Below are 22,173 nucleotides of genomic sequence, written 5' to 3'. Positions count from 1 at the left end.
TAGGAATAAACTCAGCCCCCACTCTCCAAGTTACTTCCCGCTAATTATGGCATATATTTACATTGACAAAATAAAAGATTTTAAAAAACACCACCAAGAGCCCCTTTATTGTGCAGATTGACACCCCTATTTGAATTTCATAAACATTTAGTACTTCAAAGAATCTTAAAAGCTTGCTCTAATTACAATACTCACCGCTTGAAAAGACTGGCTGTTTGCATTGCAAATTCCTACAAATACCAGCATTCATTAAGAAAAAATTCAATTAATATCACCCACACAACTTCAGGTAACTGCCACTGGTGACTTCACACAGTAGCTGAGATGAAAGAGCCAAGGTCTCAGCCCCGAGTACAAAGCAGCTGCACAGGCCAGCCCTTTCCAACAGAGGCCCTTAATTAGTACTGGGTGCCCAGCTGAGCTGGCCCTTCACACACCACATTCATCAGGTGTGCGAACACAGGTCCAGGACCCCCGTTTCCAAGCCTGGAAACAGGACCTTTTTCTGGTCTGGAGTTTTTGTGCAAGCAAAGTCTTATATAAAACAACAAAATCAATCAACTAGCAAGTCTAGAATTGCCAAATAAACTACAGGCCACCCAGTTAAATTTGATTTTCAGATAAACAACATTTTTGGGGGTATCTACATGTTCCAAAGATTGCATGGGACATATGTACACTAAAATATTATACATTGTTTACCTGAAACTCAAATTTAATTGGATGGCCTGTATCTTTACTAAATCTGGCAACTCTACTAACAAGTCACCTTTACTGAAAAGAGTAACAAAAATTGGGACCCTCAAATTCTCATTGCTGTACGAAGACAGCTTATGCTCAAGATATTTTAAGTTAGGGGAAAAAAATGAAGCTGATGATTAACACATAAGCGTATCTCTTGTTTAAGTCAAAACTAATGGTTTGTGTGCGATGTTTTTAGATGCACATAAAAAGTCCAAAAGGAGACAGGGCTGAGGGGGATCTCACCTTTTCTTCTATAGTCTTTTGAACTGCTAAGACTATTTACAATAAGCTTATATTGCTTCTGTAATGCAAAGAAGTAAATTAAAATGGGTGAGTGGGTAGGATGTACCCGCCCAAGGGAGAAGGGATTTCACATATCACGAAGGGGCTAAGTCCAATTTTAGACTATTGACCAAGATCCCTGGGGGGAGGGGGTTATGATCATGTCCAGATAATGCACTTATTCCTGAAAAATTAAGTCTGGAAATAAGCAGCCACTCTGCCTATGTCACTTCAGCTCTTCCCTCCTCAGGCTTCTCTTGAGGTCCAGTTATGGAGAGAAGCAAACCATGCCTCCATCAACAGGGCAAACGCTGGGAAGCGCAGGTGCACCGTGGGTCTGCTTTCCCCTGGACCTCTGGTGAGCAGCAGTTCTTGGTGGGGCCGTGGCTTTAGCATGTCAGCCTGTAGCCATGGCAGGGAGCAGAGTTAAACAGTCTCATGCACAAAAGGACGAACCCTGACCTCAGCTGTGTTAACAGCCACTGAGCCAAATGACCTAGGACAAAGAGTATTAGAGGAACTGCTGTCAGATGGATTCTTCCATGAGGTCCAGGGAATTCCCAAATGAGATTCTGCAAAGATGTCCTGAAGAGTTCAGGGTTAAAAAAAAGAGTCTGTGGTATGACTGAGGTGAAAGGATTGAGGAAAATGTGGAGTGAGTTTCTGATCCCATTTTCCAGGCTGTCCTATTCTACCTATGTTTTCAGGGGATTCGGAAAGGGTTCTTTTAAATAAAGCGACTGCCATGGGCCATGATCAGTGTTTCCACCCTCGACTCTCACCATTTTCCAGGTTCTGTAAGGCCCGTTGGCCACGGGGTCCTCTACCATCTCCCAGTAAGACTGTGTCTGCACCAATATCCATTTCCCCTGAAAACTCCTCCCACTCCCCTTCCACAGACCCAACTCTTTCAAGATTCAGCTCAAATGCCATGTCTTGGTGAGACCTTCTGAAATGTTCTCAGGCACAAAGGGTTCCTCCTCCTCTCTCTGTGTGCCCATGTTTCCACGACAGCTTCTACCCTACAGTGCAGTCATTTACCTGCCTGTGTGTCTGCTTCTTACTTATGTCTATCTCCCCAGCTCTCAAGGAGCAAAGTCAAATTCAGTGAATGTTTGCTGAATGACTGACTCACTAGTGATGTGTGTACTTATTACTAATGTAAATAATTATTTTCGTAAGGACCTAACAACTCCAGACATCACCTGGATAGCTGCTGTGTGAATCTCGAGGTCTCCTCCCTGCTCTTTAGGAAATTCCTTGAGAAAGATTACACAACAATCAGGTGCCTACTGTATCTGCCTACCCTCCCAGAGCTGGCTAAGAGACAGTTACAGTGCCCAATGTAGAGCCATTTCTCTAGTTGAATGAAATAAAATAACTTTTCAGCCAAGGGTGGGGGGCTGTTGAAAATCTACCACATACATTGCCCTGCTGAATAAACAATGGCTATAGATGGGATCCCTGCTCCCTGGGGAAGGCCTACAAAGTTTAGAACATGAGGCTGGGGAAACAGGAAGAAAGCAGTAACAGACAGCAGTCAATGCAGAAAGTGCTAACAAGATCCACATATTTTCTTTTTTTTATGAAATCAAACCAAAATGGATGGGTGTGCAAGCTTACTGACTCCGCTGTTGCTCTACATGAAACATCAGGATCTGCCTATCTAGAGATAATTTCTCAAAGAACAGACTCTTGTGAAGATAATCATATAATCACAGTCTACCTGAAGGGAACTTACTATGTTTTAGCCCGTAAGTACCTCGGAATATGGTGTTATTTTTAGCTAATCTTCCTTCCACTTAAATCATTCCATCACTTAACATTGTTCACGTAATTTCAGAATTTAACACCCTTTTGAGATGTGACAGACGTAGAGGGAAATGAAAACTTGAACTGAAAGGCCCTTTCCTTATTGATAGCAGTTTAAAACACGTGGGGAGAAAATGATTCCATCTTGCTAACTTCCTTTTCCATGAATAGCAACAGGGACATTTGGTTCTAAATGATAGACTCAAGTCTACAATTCAACCCAAATCATGCAAAATCCAATTAGAAGCAGGCTGAAACTCCAGAGGGGGTCCATACATCCAGCTTCCATGTGCACCAGTTTCTTCTGCTTAAATGAAGCCCAGTTTTTAATTTATAGTGCCTGTCATTTTGTCCAACAAATGTGATTTCATTCCCACCAAGATAAAAGCATCTTACAAAGGCTGCCCTCTTTCCAGACAACTCGCTTTCCTTTCTCTGTTTCATAAAATCTTCTCATATCTGCTTTGGTTAGTAAAACTAGCCTTTCTTTTTCTTCCCCTAAAAAAAAAAATTGGTTAAGAAAGTAAGTTGAATGGCTATACATATATTGTTAATGGTTTGTACTGAATGTTCATAATTCCAAGAATTTTAAAAAGATAACACAATAAATAACCATTGGATAACATCGTATATCCTGGTATCTGAGACACCACTACTTTAATAATGGTTTCAAAGGAAAAAAGAAACATTGTATTAAATGTATATATAAAAAAATCTTCTTTAACAACAGGATACACATCTATACATTTTCATATTATTTCCGTCTTCATTATTCCAATCAAATTTGAGACTAAGCCTTCATCATACTAATGATTCTTTTGAATAGCTTTTGGCTGTAAGGGTTATAAGTCACATGTTAGCAACATGCGGCTCTCTTTGCACCAGTGACTCAAAATTTGACGCTCTTGAGCACCGTTAGGGCAGAGAGTAGAACTACTCCAAAAAGAACAGCTTCACTGAATTTCGTATCTGGTTAGATCCATAGTTTCTCATTTATTTCCTTAATTAAGCTACATGAGGCTGGGAAGGAACTTCTTTTGAAAGTCAGCTCAAGCTGCAGTTGGGTTTTTGTCTTTCAGAATGCATGACCAAATCACACCCACCTCTTCAAGCTTGGGAAATCTATGATCAGTTCCAAGACAGTTGGCATTGTACCTTAAATTAGCGGCAGTGTCTGCCATTCCACTGGCAACCCATCTGCATGAACCTCAATGTAGAAATGAAGTTCGGCTCTGTCCATGTGTGGGTGGACAACTTCCTTTCTTAGGGCCCACACAGCACCTGATCATTGTTTTAGAAAGAAATAAAGATGGTTTTCTGCCAGTACAAAATGTTGTCCTCACTTATTATAAATCTGCTTCCACACTCAACCTCAATCATAATAACAATTTCAATGCTGCACCAAACTGATTTTTCTGAGACATTTAAAAATTAGGAACTCAAATTTAAGCTAAAATTTTCACGACTAGTATACAGTACTATTGCACAAATAACTCCACTAAGGTGGCAAGGAGATGATGAGATGCCCTCTACTGGCAAGGGTCACAAGGAGCAGGCAATAATAACCACATCACCACTTACTCCTCTATGGAGGGGAGGGCTAGGTGCTTATGATGTTGACTGTAAGAGAACTGCCTCTAGTACTTTTGAAATGGGAACAAGTATCTGTCTTAGAATGGAGGGAATAGAGAATGAAGGATTAAAGACTGAATAGAAAGAAAAAATAACTGCAGATGTAGAGGAATTCAAAGAACAGCATGACAACAGAAGAGTTGTTTTGCTTTTAAATTAGCCACCCAAGGCTAATGGAGATGTCTGGTATACTCACTCACTGCCTGAAGACTTTAGAAAGCAATTTGGTTATTTTTACACATATACAAACACACATATACCTATACACACACACACGTACTAAAAGCCATATTATCAATGACTAGTAAAATAGGAATGGTTAGCCCTGGCAGGCGTTGGTTGGAGTGTTGTCCCATGTACCAAAGGGTCACCGGTTCAATTCCACATCAGGGCACATACTAGGTTTTGGGTTCGATTCCCAGTTGGTTGGAACGTGTATAGGAGGCAACTAATAGATGTTTCTCTTTCACATCAGTGTTTCTCTCTCTCTTTCCCTCTCCCTTCTCTCTCTCTAAAATCAATAAAAAACATATCCTTGGGTGAAGATTTAAAAAAAGAAGAAGAATGGTTAAATTATGATACACCCAGTAAATAGTCATTAAAGAAAGTAATTAGGGAAACAATAAAATATGGCTACATGGAAGAGTATTTGATAAAGGAAGAAAAGCAGGGTGCCAGAATCAATGCATTCTTTGATTCAAACTACATAAACATGTATATACATTAGGTTTATATTCATGGTGCACTTAGGAATGAATTAAGTTTTACATTTTCAAGGCTGTCTAGAATATTATGATGTTGCCTTTGTAATCATCATGTAAAAATCATGCTGCTTTTCCCCCCAGAGGCAGCTAATAGGGTGGTATTGGTCTCTCGAGAAGACTTAGGCTACAACCTGAACTTCCTAGTAACACTAGTCTATTCATTTTAGATCCATGCAAACTACACCAGAGTATCCCATAATGACAGGGTTTCACAAAGAAACTATGCTACGTCACTGTCGCTATGGGCTGCTGTGCAGGGGAAATCATGTTAGGAGAGTTTCTAGGGACAGAGAGTGCTCCCTGAAGAGGCCAAGCACAGATCCAGTGGAAAGAGCATGGGTTCTGGAGTCCAGCAGATCAGGTGTTTATTAGCTGTGTGACCCGAGAGAAGTCACTCTGCCTCTCCATTACTCAATTTCTCTAGGTATAAAATAATCACATGTACCTCAAGGGGATTAAATAAATACTTAATATAAGCTTAAGCCTGGCACCAGTACATGGCCCAAAGAAGGAACTCATCAATGGTCATGTTCACACACTGCTGTAAAAGAGGAGCCCCTTCCCTTCTGTGCCTGCAAATCACTTTTCCTCTCTTTGTAATTAAATATGGCCTAGAATTTAAACGCACAGGAATGAGTAATAAGTAGGCAAGACAGAAGAGAAGGGAAATAATTAGGAGGCTGACATGAGAAGGAAAAGTTAAAGAATAAAAATAGAAGAGGTAAAATACAGAGAATGTTGCTATAACACTTAGTAAATATGATCCTATTACTCTCTTGGCTCAAAATTGTTACAACTACTGACTGCTCCCTACTGCTGACACAACTGAATCTTAATTCCTTGTCTTTTCTAATTTTTATATCCACCTATGTTTCCCATACAAATGAAGGCCCACCTGCAAAGCACTTCAAAATGACACGAACTCACCTGAATGCACCTTTCATGTTCCTTGTCTTGCTGCTTTCCCTCATCAGCCCCCTTACCTACAATGTTTGCTGTCATCTCTCCCCACCCTAATATGTGCAGACATAACAGGGGGAGGGGTGGCACCTAACATCTCACCGGTAGGAATGTAAAGTGGTACGACCGCCTCAGAAAACAGTTTTACAGTTTCTTAAAGAGTTAAACATATGCCCCAGCAATTCTACTCCTAGGTAGCTACCCAAGAAAAGTAAAAACATATGCCCTCCCAAAGACTTCATAGAAGCATTATTCATAAACTCCTAAAGTGGAAACAATCCACAAGTCTAACTACTAGTGAACAGAAAAGCAAAATGTGGTATGTCCATTCAACGGGACAGTATTTAGCAATAGAAATGAGCTAACTACTCATTCGTGCTACCACACAGATGTACCTCAAAAACATTATGATAAGTGAAAGAAGCCAGATGAAAACAACCACACAATGACTAATTCCATTTACATGAAATGGCCAAAAAAGGCAAAGCAGTACAGGCAGAGAGTAGATTAGAAGTTGCCTGGGGCTAGAAGTATGAACAGGGATTAACTAAAAATGGGCACAGATCTTTTTTGAATAATAGAAATATCCTAAAATTTGACTGTAGTGATGGTTACACAAGTCTGTAAAGTTTCTAAAACTCAGTGAATTTTATGGTGTGTAAATTTTATGGTATATAAATTATACCTTAATAAGGCTCTTAAAAAAAAATCTCACCAGACACATGGCCATTCACAGGGGCCCTCGGGTGTCCCACACCATTAAGGCATGAGAGACGACAAGGCTCACAGGGTAGAGGTGCATCCGGGCTCTGCCATTCATTTGTTTTGGGGTCTGAGTCCTGGGGCGCCAGGCAGGTTCTTCCACCCTGAAACCAGTGGAGTGAACGCTACTTGGCTCATCACCATCCTATTCACCTCCAAGTGTCAACTGGCAAGGAGCTGTGCCCACAGCTTGGGGTTAAGAGCAGGTGCTTCAGGGGGCACTCAGTATTGCTTCTGCAGCAAACTCCTGACCCAGTCTAGCCCAACTGAGCCTAGGTAAGCATGGCAGACACTCTGAAAACAGAATTTCAGGAACCACCACATGAACAAATTAACAGTCGGTCTAATTTTGACAACCTAGAGATCTTATGTAAGACAGAGGGAAAGGGAGGAGAAAGGAGGAGACTGGGTAGAGAATCTCGGTTGAAATTTACTGAATTCATACAAAAATAAGAAAATCTTCTAAGCAAATTACTAATACAAAAGATATTTCAAAGGGACCGTTGTATCTATTAGGAAACACTCACTGAAAATACCTGTTGATATCCAAGAATAAGCATTCTAAGTGTAATTCATTCTCAGTCATTAGAAGAAGCCGATGAGATTTCAAATTGCAGCAAATTGTAAACCTAATTCAAATTGCCTTTCCTCATTTATTTTAACACAGTTATGACTGAATTTCTCTATAAAGGTTAAGTACTGTTAACTATACTAAGAAGTGTTGTCTTCTATCATATTCATAGAAGTGCTCAACTTTAATTCTGTAAATCTTAATTCAATAAACTAATATCTAATCACGGAGTAATCATGTCAAATTTGAGCATCTCACCCCAGCCAGCACACTCTAAACATCTGCAATCTAGACCTCAGAAATTGGGGATTCATGAATGACTGAAGGGCCCCAACCCTGAAAGCATTTATTAAAATCACCTCGTGAGTAAAACAGGTGAAAGTTTGGAAGGGAAAACAAGAACATACTTTCTAAGCACTTTCCATTCCACTTTATATTCAAATAACATGCTAATTATTAAAACCCTTATCATTAAAAACTAATACTGTTTAATTTAAAAGTACTGAAAATGGTTTCTTTTCATCAGATCCTGTAATTTCTGAAGAATTTTAATTAACTTGGATAGAACAGCCTCATTTTTATATCCATCATAACAGCAACTCTCAATCTTTCTGATGTCAGGACCCCTTTCCACTTTTAAAATTTACTGAAGACCTCAAAGAGCTTTTGTTTCCATAGGTTATATCTACCTATATTTTCTGTATTGGAAATTTAAACTAAATTAAAAAAAAATATTTATTACCTAATTAAAAAATAAGCTCATTACATGTTAACATACTTTTTTTTAAAAATTAGACATACCTATAGTTCAGAAAAATTAGTAAGGGTAGTGTTGTTTTATATTTTACATATCTATTTAATGTGTGAATTCATGGAAAATACCTAGATTCTTATATTTGCTTCTACATTTGAATTTGTCATGACCTGCACAAAGAAAAGCCAGCCTCACAGGAATATGTAACTGGAAAAGGTAAGAATATTTTAATAGGCTCATTAGATAACTGTGCCCATTTTCTTTACAATAAAGCTGGACAAGTGACAGTTTCTTAAAGGCTAGCCACAGTGCAGAATCTGAAGCTGTATCAATAAACGTACATTCTCTGTTACATTAAAATCCATTGGTTTATCTTGCACAATATCAGAAAATCACACTTGTTAATATGGTGGTGGACCTCATCAAAAAGTCTTTTAAGTACTGGGAAGCTGTCAAGTTCACCGAGGTAGATATGAGTTTTCCAAAATTCGTATTTTTACTTGAAAGCTCGAATTTTATCTTTGGTAACAAATATTGTCAGTTGCTCTCCCTGATGTGGCGCTCACGGCATTTGTTTTCAAAGTGTACTCTAGGTTCAAGATGCGCGAAGATTCATAAAGAACATTCTTGGTGTGACTGGTTCTTTTTTTTTAACTGTGTGCATACCAGCCCAACTGAGCTAAGGCTCAGGAGTTTTACCGCTATTGCTTCTGAGCCACCAGAGTGTGCATATCAGCAGAGTGCAAAAGGCAAACAATGTCTCAATGTTATAATGAAAATAGTTTTGACCTTGTCAATCCTGTGCCCAAGGGGTCCTGCAGGCTACACTTTGAAAACTGCTGTGTTATCATATAACTGACCCCTTAACACCATCACTAAGTGGCAGCCACCAATTTAAAAAGGGGAAATGACCATTATTGCTTGTTCACGTTATCCAAGTGTATTACCCATTCCAAGAACATTAATGTAAGTAGAAGGCTACTTCTACAACTCAAATTCAATACAAAAGCATGAAAAATGAAAGCCAGTGACCATGCAAGCAGATAACAGAAACTAAGCAAACTGAATGTAATATGTAAACTTCCCTCCAATGAATTTAAAACGTAAATTTTTCTTTAATTCACCCACTTGTTTCCCCATTTGTTGGACTTTTTTGGGGTTAGGCACTTGCTTATTAGTACTGGAGATGTGGAGAGTCCTCTGTGAATGGGCTTTGTGGCCAGGATCCACAGGGTATGAATTGATCAGGAAACAGAGCAGAGGCACTAAAGCTGAATTTACCCAGTTTCAAGACTCAAGTCCCCACCCTACAAGTAGCCTGTCCTTTGTAATCTCTGAGTCGTTGTCTTCTTAGTTGGATATGAGGCATGCTCCACTTAGCACTGTGAGGACTGGATGAGATGCTTGTAAAGCATTAGTGCAGCTCCCAGCCCACAGCTGGTATTCAATAAACGGTGGCCACTACTGTGAATAAGGTCCCCTGGAGGCAGTTGGGAATCCAGAGAGGAATGGGACACACATCCAAATAATTACGACACAGCATGGGAACTGATTAACTACAAAAAGCAATGGGAGTAAAAGGGAAATCAATGGTCTGCCTAAGAGAGGAAGGTGCTATAATGAACAAACCACCATCTCAAAGGAAAAGGGAGCTGGCCCGATGGAGGAGGGGAAGGGGAAAGTGCATCCAGATACATGCGAAGGCTGGGCACAGGATGGACAGCAAGGGAAACGTTCTGGGACTAGCTCACCTAGGGCCATCAATGCCATGCTGAGGAAAGCGAACATCTGAAGCTTTTCTCTTTTTATTATTACAAAGACTGAGGGATTATAAACACTCAGTGTGAGCAGGTCATCTGGTCTCCTGTTGTCCCCCTGGCCCCCAGTATACACACATTATACTTAAAACACGAATGAGGCACATACTGGGCAAAGCCGTTTTGTATTCCCTCAGACACTTATAAAATCTTGAAGCACATAACTTTATCTTCATCTCAGCCCCGTCTGTGCCTCAGGTCCCTTCAGACAGTGGAATTTACAGGTTGCTTTGCTTAACAGAGTGAGAAGAAATAGAAAGTGGGTCTAGTGGCCCATGTTTTCCATCCTGATTCCACCTGTTTGGGAAGCCTCTTGTCACTGTGTGAGTGAGCCCTGAAGCCCAAAGCGGCCGCCCATCTCTTGCTCTTTGGCAGCAGCAGGGCACCACAAGGCCAGCATGAGGACAGAACACAGGTGCAAGTCTGTGACCCACGGCGATCCTGCAGGTGCCCATGGATGTGCAGTCAGCGTGCGTCCACGGCCAGCTGTGCTGCTCCACACTCATGCCTGGGACTTGACCACTAGGACAAAAGCCACTGAAATCACTGCAATGTCTTACTCACCCAGAATTTTACGAGGAAGAAGGCATTTTGAGGGCCCTTTCCAAACAGTTCCTTTAAGCCACCTTTCTTTTCAGGAAATTTGTCATAAATCTGACGAATGTCCACTGATTCGAGCAATGGGTCACTGTAAGAATGGTTGGCATGCCCAATGTGCACGAAGAGGTGTTTGTTGTACTGTAAGAAACCAACAGAAACATTCCCATTACAAACCCTGTGAACAACCTGGGACACATCCATCTTGAACTGAAGAGCAAGTAGTCATAAAATTCCAGAATTATGCCGTGAATAACTGAGGGTCTGCGCCTTTGAAAAGATGAAGATGTTAAGAAAAGTCATTAGAGCTTAGGGCAAAACAATCATTGTCTTTTTTAAAAAAAAAAAATTAAAGTTGATATACAAAAACACATTAGTTTCAGGTATATAACAGTGAAACAGTCATTGTCTTTTACTGACAAGGGTATAGATTTTTCCAATGCCTAAATAAGGCTTTTTGTAGATAGAGTGGTAAACAATAGCTTAAATTACCCAACTACCAAACCAAGGAACAATTCTATTACCCAGTTTCAGGAGACTCAGCTGAAAAGTACAGCCACGCCCTTTGGAACCCATTATTTACAGTCTAAGCCCAATGAAAAGCATGTGCATAGTTAACTCAGATCCTCTCCCAGGATGCATTTCTCACTCCAGCTCCCCCAGCAACAGCAGGGATGCAGCCCTCTGAGCAATGGTACCTACCTACTTCTTCCAGCAGGAATGAGCGCTAAGCCTCTTTTCACTAGTCCCCTTAGTAACCAACCTAAAACTTCTGCATAAGGGCCAGTCAATATGTGGTTATCAGAGCGAAGTTAGGGTCAGGGGAAAAGATTCATGGCATAAGGCTATGAGAGGCTGGTAACAAAGGAATACCAGTTACCTGCATTCAAGAAAAAAGAAAGAAACAAAACCACCAAAACCCTACTAAGACATTTAACCTACAAAGGAAAACCTTTCTTCTCTTTGCTTTGGTGTAAGATATGGTAACTGGGCCACAAAGGAGAATGGCCAAACCAATGGTTCTCACCCAGTTTGCAGCAGAATTACCAAGGAGTGTTTAAAAATCACCAGTGCCTGGCTCCACCCAGACTAGATTGGAACCCTGAGCATGAGGCCAGGCATCAGTAATTCTGAATGCTCCTAGGGTGAATCCCAACATGCACCTAAGTTTGATAACCAGTGGCCTAGATTCTCTACTCCGGACCCTCCCTGCCTGCCTTTCCTGATGAATAGGCCGTAACACCAACCTAATGGGACACAGACAAAGACATCTGGGGGTGCAGGGGTTCCAGGGAGCTCAGAACACAACAGAGTTCATAAGAGAAATCTCATGTCCCTACTCACCTAGCAGTCCCTACTCACTTTTCAAGTTTAAATTGGCATTTCTCCAACTAGAGTCCTTCTGAGTACTGATCCCATAGGAAATGAGAAACCCCAAAGAAAAGAAGGATTGGTCATGGCTGTCTACCAAGAGTACTGCAAATTAGCCATGACACTGGGCAAGTGCTCCCCCAGTCTCTAAAATGGGGACAGTGGTGGCATCTACTTCATAGAGTTTAAATGAGGCACTGCTTATAAAGAGCGCACTAGAACTCCTAGACCCAACAAAGTAAACAATAAATGCAGCTATTATGATTTTTTATAAAACTTCCTTCTTTGAGATTTATGGCAAATATTAGCATATTTAAAGCACTGCAGTAAAGAAACATTTTTTAACCTTGTGTAGCCCAAAGTTTCTCAAACTCATTTGATCACAACCCTGTAAAAATATCCTAAGGAAGTGCTGGTTCAAATCCGTGACCTGTTAGCCACGCTGTGGATCTCTGGCCACAATGCCAAAGGGCAAGAGGTGCGACCCCCCACGTGATGCCAGTTGTCCACAGTGTTGCACACATGGGGAGTGTGGCCAGGGCCTGGCATCTTCCAGGAGAAGGCTAAACCCCTTTCGTGTTCAACATCAGAGAGATATCTTAACCAAGGCTTCAAAATCCCTCAAAGGTATCAGCTATCAGAAATGAAAAACAAAATGGAATCTATCAAGCTCTGACGTGGTCCCAGCCTCTGTTCCTTCCAGCTACCTGGTAACTTTCAGGTAGGACTGAGACCTGGAAACTACTATGAAAGAACAGAGTGTGCCTGTGCTGGAAGAGAAATGGAAAAAAAAATTAAGTAAAGTAAAAGCCACTGCTGTGTTAGGGAGGTGGGCTATGAGGTGGGGTGGAGTGCCTTTGATCTTTCTGTACATTTTCTCCAAAGCTGTCACATCATCTTTTCAATTACAAGCAAAGAAAAGTTCACAGAACTATATAAACTATATAAAGTGCTACTGCTTCCAATCTCATCCATGGGTAAAAGGAGAAAAAATAACACAGGCAAAGTTGGGGGCAGAGACTTCGGGGTGAAGGGAATGTGAAATGAGAAGGTGAATGAGGGTGTGTGCCTCATGTCTGGCTGCTCTGTTCATTCTCCGGTTATCCACCACTATAGGGAGTGAGGCCTTCTGTATGTCCACCTACCTCACCCTTATTAATAGTTTCTACAGCGAGCCCCCAGCCCTACCCAGCTCCAGGAAGCTCCATTTCTGTCATTACCTGCGCTGTCTACAGGCAGTGAGCTTATGGGAAAGAATGGAATACAAGCAGAGCCTCGGGGACACCTGTGAATAGGACCTGAGTCCCTCATTTGAGCACCACCCTCTCAGCTCTTCTGTCTGGCCAGTCCCCATGGGCTAGAAGCTGTGAGACTTAAGTCTTTTTGCTCTTGACATTAAAAGCCCTGGCATTGTACTTTGGAACTCAGGGATGACAGCCCGGACCTGCTATATGTCAAGAGGTCAGGGAAGTGAATGGAGAGTAAAATTCAATGGGGGCACTGAAGATACAGCTGAAAAGCAAGGTGTTGAGTGGGAAGCGTGAAAATGCTGGAGCCACACAAGAACCTGAAACCTCAGTTTTCTCATGTGTATAATGGGGATGTAATACCTCTAAGGCAGAACAGATCTGACTGAGCATGAAAGGAAATAATGCACAGAAGGGGCTTGGCACAGGGCCTAGCATAAAAGATGTGTTCAATAAATCGTAGCTGCTAACATTACTACTGTGTTGGTTTATTATTATGTGAGATTAACAAGATCCTGGGGTAGAAGCACAGAAATATTGCTACTTCAGCTATCCCTCCTGCCTAGCAAAGAAAAAACAAACACAAGCAAGCCCACGCTGGGAACAGGCTGTGAAGCCGAGGGACTGTGCAGTTCCTTAATGATGGCCCACCCATTAGGAGCTTCCCAGGGTGTGGGCCTCTCACGTGTGCCTGGAGGAAGCAAAAGACCTCGCATCCATTCAGGGTTGTGTGTGATGTGCTTTCTATATATGTGACCTCAGGTACTCCTTGCCTCACAGTGACACTGTAGGTGGATTTGATTAAAATCATTTTACAGACGAGGAAATAGGAGCTTAAAGATGAACGGACTTGCCTGAGGTCACACATCCGGGAATAGTCCTGGAGTTAAGAATAAAACTTGGATCTGTCCACACCACCACCCATGCATTTGCTGCAAATACCAACCACACGGTCTCCCAAAGAAAATGCCCACACCCTTCTAATGCATATCTCTTTGTTGTTTTTATTTGAAAGTTGATTTGAGAAAAAAGAAAGAAGCTAAACATTGTTTTCAGAATTCTAAGATGTTAAATTAGAATTCGGGAGAAACATAATGATTCACAGATGCATCAGATAGTCTTCAAAGGTTTCTATTTTGAGGAAATTACCTTTGTGCCCAAGTGGCTGAAAGGAACTGAGAAGGGGCAGGCTGTCTTTGCCAAAGGAAATTGGGCACTGACTCTCCAAGGCTGGTGACTTGAAACCAAACCCTGACCTGACTGTTGGCACCTGAGTGGCTTTGTTCCTGCCAAGAGATGACTTTGTTGCTAAGAATACAAAGGACTAAAGAAGGTGTCCTGGAGACCACGGCAGTGAGACAAGCAGAGCTCCCTCTCCCCCTAATTCAACCTGGGTAGGTCAGGAGTCTCTCTGCCCCCAAATCCAGAAGGCTGAAAAGAAGTCTATCTGACATGTGTGGGTTCAAGTTTTAATGAAATTAGAACTCTTAAAAACCACCTGATGAGGCTCTACCTACTACTTCCCATCCTGCCAGTTCTCCTTACAAGGAAAGGAGGCCAGGGTAGACACTTCCTTTCCTGTCTCCTCCACCCTCCCAAGTAAATCCCATTTTCCTTCCAGCAGTATTGGTTCCCCAAAACCAAAGGTGGAACACAAAACCAGAAAAGGGCAGTTCTATCCTATAAGGCAGAAAACAAATATTTGAAACAAACAACAAACCAAATCCCCAAGTGTTGGGGGTAATATATAAGCAGAAACAGGGTGAAGGTCCATGAGTCACATACACCAAAGCCTAAGACTAAATTTCCTTGATATTCAAAATAGAGATTAATACTGGCTTGTTCAATGACAAAAAAAGCCCTCTAGGCACTCAGGAGATATGTTTATTACCCACATATATGCTAGGCGCACTGTGCTAGGCACGTGGAATCCATGAGCCAAAAATACAAAGGCCCTCTCCTCATAGACCCCACAGAGTGACTGAGTATCAGAGCTAGCTTACTGCCTCTATAGTAAATCATGTGTTGCCCACGTAAATATGTGTTCTCAAAGATTCCTAGAGAAAAGACTAGGGTTAAGAACAATCAATGTCCCCACTCTTGTATATCAGATGACTTAAACCTGCTTTTTTACGTGAATGACTTTATTCTCCAGCACTGTTACTCATTAGCAAGGAGAACATGTGTGGAACTTGCCTTGAGAATGTGAGTGAATTTTCACATCTCTAAGGCAAAACCATGGTGAAAACCTAGTTATCCTAGTTATGTGAGAGAATAATACACTCTCAGGTCTATAAGGTTTCAGAAGACTGACCTTCCTTGTGACTACTCTCAAAATAGAGGGGGATGGGGTCCTAACCCAGGAGAGAGGAAGAGGAACACTCAGCCAGCGGCTGGGCTGCGGACCCAGACAGCTGCCGGCCCAGAGCGGACAAGGAGCTGGAGGGGTCCCGGAGGGATGTCACCAAGGGGACATGAACCTGCGAGATTCCCTCACTTATGTGACCATCTGGAGAAGAGTTTGAGATTCTGTTAGATATTATAAGGATGAATTTGTGTAATGTAAAAACTGAACAAATAAAAAAAGCAATGACAAACCCTAGAAAAAACAAGCTTTACGACCAAGAAATGGTTCTAATACATCACACATTAACCACGCTGTGTACAAAAGTGACACAGGTGTGCAATGTAAACACTGAATGTTAACCCAAAACTTGTGATATAACCACCCTGGGAGGGTTAGAAGTAAAAGGTGGGGGTGGGTCATGTGCTAAATGTAGAGAGCTAAGTCCTGATCTTCCACAGTAAAAAGTCAATAGAAAATGCCTAAAACTGATGGAGTGAGATATCAGGTATAAGCACGGTATTTAGAAATATAGAGATAACATATGAAGAAATGGCTAAAGGGCTGTAAGCAGCTGTCCCCAAGGAGTAGAACTGGGAGGTAGAAACACTTGGGGCAGGGGACTGCCGCTTTTCCTCATAGGCCATGCATGAGGTTCAATTTGGCTTATATAAAAAGCACATGCACTATATTAAATAAACAGCCAATCAAAAACTACCTTGAAACAACCTGGAGTTATTTGAGGGAGGGAAAGAACTATAAAGGGAAACAAAAACATTAAGAGTCGTGCTTCAGGATGTTTATTCTAGTTGACCACAAATTCCCTGGACTCAAAAGGAACTTCGTCAGATCACAGAGCCTTCCTAAGGCTCAACGACTCAGGATGACTGGGCAGAAGATGGGACCCATGTCTGCCTGCAAGGTTCACTAAAAAGAACGATGCTGCACCAGCAAAATCCCACCTGGATCAAAATACCCCACAGCTCAGCAGCACCTGACACAGTCATAACACAAGGATTCCTCTTTCAACTCAGGGAAATGCTCATTTTTTATTGCTAGAGTCCCTCCAGTTCTTTTTCACAGCAGTTTTATACAGTGAGAGAGGTGAATGCAATCCTAGAAACTCAACAAAGTTACTTGCAAAGGGTTATTTAGCTACCCTGGGGGTTACACAAAGGGCTTTCCTCCTCCCTCAAGCTGTTCTAAGAGGTCACTTTCTCTCCGGGTTCCTGGCTCCCCTCTCTGCTGCTCAGGGAGGCTGCAGAGAGGAGGGCTGAGGGCTCGGACTCCGGAGTCAGACAGAATCCGGTCTGATCCCTGGAGCTGGCACCAGTGTCTAGCTGAGTCATCTGGGACGGCGACTCCAGCCCTCTCTGTTGCCATTTCCACATCCGTAACACAGGGATAATAAAAGTGACTACCTCGGAGTGCGGCAAGGATTAAGTGAGACAATGCATGGAAAATACAAAATGCTGTGCCAAGCACGTCATTTGTTATTATTATTGCTTTTACTATTTCCCCAAATAATCACGATGCTTCTTTACTTTGGAAGAGATGATTTGAAATTCAGGCTGTCCTTCTGACAGGAACAAAAGTGAAATACTAAAATTTAAAGCCAGGATTAAGAGGAAAGTTTCAGATACATTAGGGTGACTCCTACTGTTCTGACACTACCATTAGCTACTGCAACGTGGGGTGGCTGAGGTGGGGGTAATGTGCACATGGGCCTGGAGTGATCTGGCCCCGCACTTCCCTCCGGCACATCAGAGCCTACCCTCTGAAGCACGCAAAATCTGTCTTTGTAAATGGCGCTGGGGCAGCCTCGGGCTCATCACCACAGATGAGACAACCGGAACAATACAACCCCCACAGTGCCCACTGGGGTTTTCTTTTCTTCTCTCTCTCTCTTTCTCTCTTTTTTGAAAAGACTGCCAATCATTTTACTTTAGAGACCTCTGATGAGGCAGTTCACTTTTTGTGCAAAAGGAAGGAAAAGCCCTATAAATGCGCTGGTCCCTGGCCTGGGAGCTGCTCCGACACGCCTCAGTGCTGCAGTACACCGCCTGACCTGGAGATGGCGGTCGTTTCCCAAACTTGTTCCAAAAAATGCCAAATATTTGAAGAACGTAGTAAAACCTTGAAAAATGACTGCTGTCAAGTAATACCAAGAGAGAAATTATAATCCACTTAGGAATTTAAAGAAACCAAGACAAATAACTCATGTCAAGGGATGAAAATGTACAAGTTGGAACAGAACAAGGGCAAATCACCTACATTTGCTTCCTGCCACGCTCCTGCCAGGACTCTCCGTCCAGACACTCCCAGGGCAGCCTGGGCAACCTGCGATGACCCCAGGGAGTGGCTGTGGGGCCAAAGAAAGCGGCCTGCATATCCAGGCCTTGGGGGAACAAGAGGGGTCTCCTGGGCTCCTGCACAGGTAGGCCCCATCCTCGGCTGCCTGCTCAGACACCAGTCCTGTTCTGGTTACCTGCCCCCACTGCTGCTTCGTCCCTTCCCTGTGATCTTCCCAGAAAGACTAAAAACAAGAAACTAGGAGCAAGTAAGTCCTTCCTTCCCAGATCTCACACCAGGATGCACCCCCTCACCCCCCACCCGCTCTCCACTTCCACCCTCTCTCTAGGGGGGCTGCTGTTTCCTTAGGAGGCCGTGTGGCTTCCCCACAGAGGTGCAGCTGTGAGGGCCACTGGCTGAGTGCAGGGACAGCGACCAGGAAGGCAAGCGGGTATGGGGCTGACCTGCCAAGGAAAGCAGATGGAGCCTGGCTGGGGCCTCTGTGAAATGTCTATAAAACCCAGATTTCCAGATGCTTTCAATTGCCTCATCCCCAAATGGAAATGAAGAAAGAGGGTGAGTGCCCAGAGCAGCTCAGACACCGAGAGTAAACCATCCACTGCTATTACAAGAGGTGCACGGACGAGCCCATAGGACAGCTCGGCAGTTATGGGACGGTGTGGCAAAACCCACCACACCACAGGGAGCCATCAATCTCGGAAAGACACTTCATCTCTGTGCCCTACTGGAATACTATGCTCGGTAAAATGTAGGAGAAAAACCTGGGAGAAGCACAAACACTGGGCACAGCCATCAGACCAGCTGTAGCCTTCCTCTGAGAGCCTGGAGGGCAAGCGTGCCTTCTGACCATTTATTCTAAACATGGGGTGCAGACATTAACAGCACATGGGTAGAATCCAGGCTCTGTTGGTTCTGAGCTGTGTGACCTGAGGCAAGTTGCTTAACCTTTCTGGGCCTTGGCTTTGTCCCTGAACATAGGGATGACACCTGGCCTGCTCATCTCCAGGGGTCAATGTGCAGGTCAAATGAAACAGTAAACATCACAGTTCTGTGTGAGCTATAGGGAGCTACAGAGATGCTGGTTGGCAGGTTTACTATTAATGAGATCCACACATAAGCTATGAACTGGGATAGAGGAACTTCTTTTCTAAAGGACCAGAAACCAGATCTGCCCAAACAGCTGTTTCCCATAAATAGAGAACCTCACTCTGAGATATAGCTCAGCCTTAGCAGCCACTGTAGGGCTTGGAAGCTTCTCCAGAGAAACCGTCCCCTCCTCCACTCTGTCAGGACCAGGCAAGGACCCTCCTGGCAATCTGGAACTTAAACACTGCTTCTGATCTTGTTTCTTTATTTCCATTCTAATCCCCATGCAAACCACCCACCCTTCTTTCTGCCACAGGCCTCATCAATGTCTTATTTCCTTAGAGCTGTGCTGGACACATTTTCCAAAGCAAAGTCAAGATCTGTGGTCTAACAAAGGAATTTTAGCTGTCTGTGAACTTAGGCTATTCAGATATAAAGATTAAATCTTGCTCGGGCTCACATTTGACCAATTGCCTTTATGGGAAAGAGTAAAGTTATCTTCAAGGTGCCTCTATAGAACCGCAGCGCAGGCGCTCTTTAGAGCGGAGCGCTCGGGACTCCACATCCAGGAGGCACCATGCTTTAGGCTGTCCCAGCCACCCAGAAACAAAGAGGCCAGGACATGTCAGACAGCAAAACTCCTTGCCTCCTGGCTGAGGACCTGCACCACCCAAGCCTGGGCACCCCTCAGGATCTCTCTCCTCCCATGGAACCCAAATCAAGTGCCCTTACTTTCTTCTTCCTCAAAATATCCTGACCCCTTTCCTTCACTGGCTACCACCTGTGACACGATACTAAGCCTTGGCAGCTCCATTCCCCCAGGTGGTGGATAATCATTCTCTGAGATTAGCAGGTGGGAAAGCACTTGGTACATGGTAAGATCTCCCTAAATGTTGGTTATTGCTGCTACCTTCCCCCAATTTTTCAAACCATGGATTAGGACGAAGTTCAAATATCAACCCTATCATCTATGAGCTGGGTGTTGGGCTGTTAAACTTGCCGAATGTCTGTTTCCAATATTCATTCCAACAAGTTTCTTTTGGGGACAAAAAGAAGGCAATCGGCTTCCTTCTCTGTTCTGTGAGTTTTCAAATTTGGCCACCATTCCCAGTCTCACATCCCCTCCTCCTCCACAGCTAATTAATCCCTAAGACCTTTCAATGTTATCAACACAATGTCTATCCCCTCCGTCACTGCCTGTGCCCCGGTTTGGTCCCTGTCACCCGTTTCCTAGCCCCAGCCCATTCTCTAACCTGCTGCAGCTGCCAACTTCCTGAAACACACTTCAGATCACATCTCTTTAAAAAGGAGCGCGAGGTTGGGAAATATATGTTCATATTATGCTGTGTATGTATTGAAATCTCTGGGAAGATTCACAAGAAACTAGTAACATAGTTGGGGCGGGATAGGAATTAAAAGGTAGTGAAGTCTCCATTCTTTTATGTTTTTAGATTTTTAACCACATGAATTTACTACCTACTCAAATAAATAATTAATTTAAAAATATTCTGGCTCCCATCTGAGTTTCGATCGAGTCCAAAACACCTGGTGAGCAGATCTTCCCAAGCCAGATCCCTCCATCTGTCTGGCCCAATTTCCTGCTACATTTCTAAAAGACATTCAGGTTCAGAACACATGTGGAGCATTCAATAGGTCCAGGGATGCTGCTAACTGTGATTGTCACAGCAATACAGTGAGAGTGGTCCTATGATGCCCACTCCACCAGCTTGCCCCAAATCTCACACTGCTGGTAAGAATTCCGATACCAGCTTTCTCCTTCAACTAGAACGAATGTGTAGTCACAAGAACATGATAGGAGATATGTTCTACGGTCCAAGTGGGAACATTCCTGCCTTCTCTCGTGCCTTGCCCCAAACCCTGAGAAGACTCACAAAACTGCAGGCTGGGAAAAGAGCTTAGAGAAAACTCAGCCCAAACCTTGCCCCAGTGCGAAGGGCCCTGCGGCATGCAGCCTGTGCTGGGGGAGCTCAAACTTTGGAAGGCATCTGTTTTTACCTCTGAATACTTTTTTTGATTTCTCCAAAACTACAGTGAAGTGGTTAAGAATACAGAGTGGGGCCAAACCTTGGCACGGCCCCTTCCTGGCAGTAGATCTTGATAATGTACCTTAATGTTTCTGAGCCTCCATTCCCGAAAGACTGGATATAAGAACAGTACCTGTGTCAAAATGCTTGGCATACAGTGTTTATAACACAGCTCAGTAAGCGCCGGCGATTATCATTATTGCTATAATATATCAAGGTGTTTGTTAGGAGCTGGGTGTGCCTTCCCTGTTCAGGTTTGTACCGTACCACATAGTGGAACTTTTCTCCTTCTTTGGCAAGACAGTGCTTTTTCAAAATCTAAAGAGACAATCTCCTTGTCCATCCCGAAGTTCTCCCTTCTCTGGCTGGGTAACACCTACCTAACTCAATCCTCACACACACTCTTCCTGCACACAGTCCTGCTTATTCTGGCATCTAGACCATGACAGGCATTAAAAACATACAGCCTGGTGCCTGGGAAGTCTGCAGAGACGGGTTTGCCAGACGTGGGGCAGGATGTGGCTGAGCTGTGGGGGGCTGGAGGAACCTGCCATGTCTCAGGGTGGGGGTGGAGGAATTCCACTAAGCTTTATCAGGAAAACCACTCCCCGTGCGCACACAGGATTCAACTTACCGCTCAGCAAGGCCAGGTTTTCATCCGCCTCAATCAGCAGCTGCCTAACTCAGTGCCCAGGAACTGGACCTTGATTACAGGTGAGGCACTTTTAAATAACCCACCACGGGAGGAGGATCATACACTTAACATTTGAAGTCCTTTGATATGCGACACTGAAATCATGTAGAAAGTGTATTTCCAAACACTACTAACCACTTCTAAAATAGTCTTAGTTTTTTAGATCTTCCTTTCTTCACCCTCTGCTGTTTTTCTCTTAGCTTCTAATGGAGCCAAAGGTAACACAGGGGCTGGCTTGCTGGTTCTCCACCAACATAAACAACCAATTTGGGGAAACGCTGCCATCTGGCTCATACTTGATGCAATGCCAGCAGGGGGCGCTCATCCCCCAGATTATTCTGCCTTTAGCGCCTCATAGATTACAGTCAGCTATCAGCT

At 43.2% G+C, this 22,173-nt stretch overlaps 1 protein-coding gene across 5 annotated transcripts in view; it reads right to left on the bottom strand.

Moving 5' to 3' along the window:
* TEAD1 (TEA domain transcription factor 1) overlaps nt 1-22,173 on the bottom strand; it is a 231,676-nt gene that overhangs the window by 17,399 nt on the left and 192,104 nt on the right. For all 5 annotated transcript variants that reach the window (XM_087821739.1, XM_087821740.1, XM_087821742.1 and 2 more), the window contains one exon: nt 10,663-10,836. In XM_087821739.1, coding sequence (XP_087677865.1) covers nt 10,663-10,836 — 174 coding nt within the window. The remainder of the gene's footprint in view (nt 1-10,662; nt 10,837-22,173) is intronic.

This window comes from Miniopterus natalensis, chromosome 11, assembly GCF_054644295.1.
Source record: "Miniopterus natalensis isolate mMinNat1 chromosome 11, mMinNat1.hap1, whole genome shotgun sequence".
Taxonomy (NCBI): Eukaryota; Metazoa; Chordata; class Mammalia; order Chiroptera; family Miniopteridae; genus Miniopterus; species Miniopterus natalensis.
This window is presented reverse-complemented; position numbering and strand designations above follow the sequence as displayed.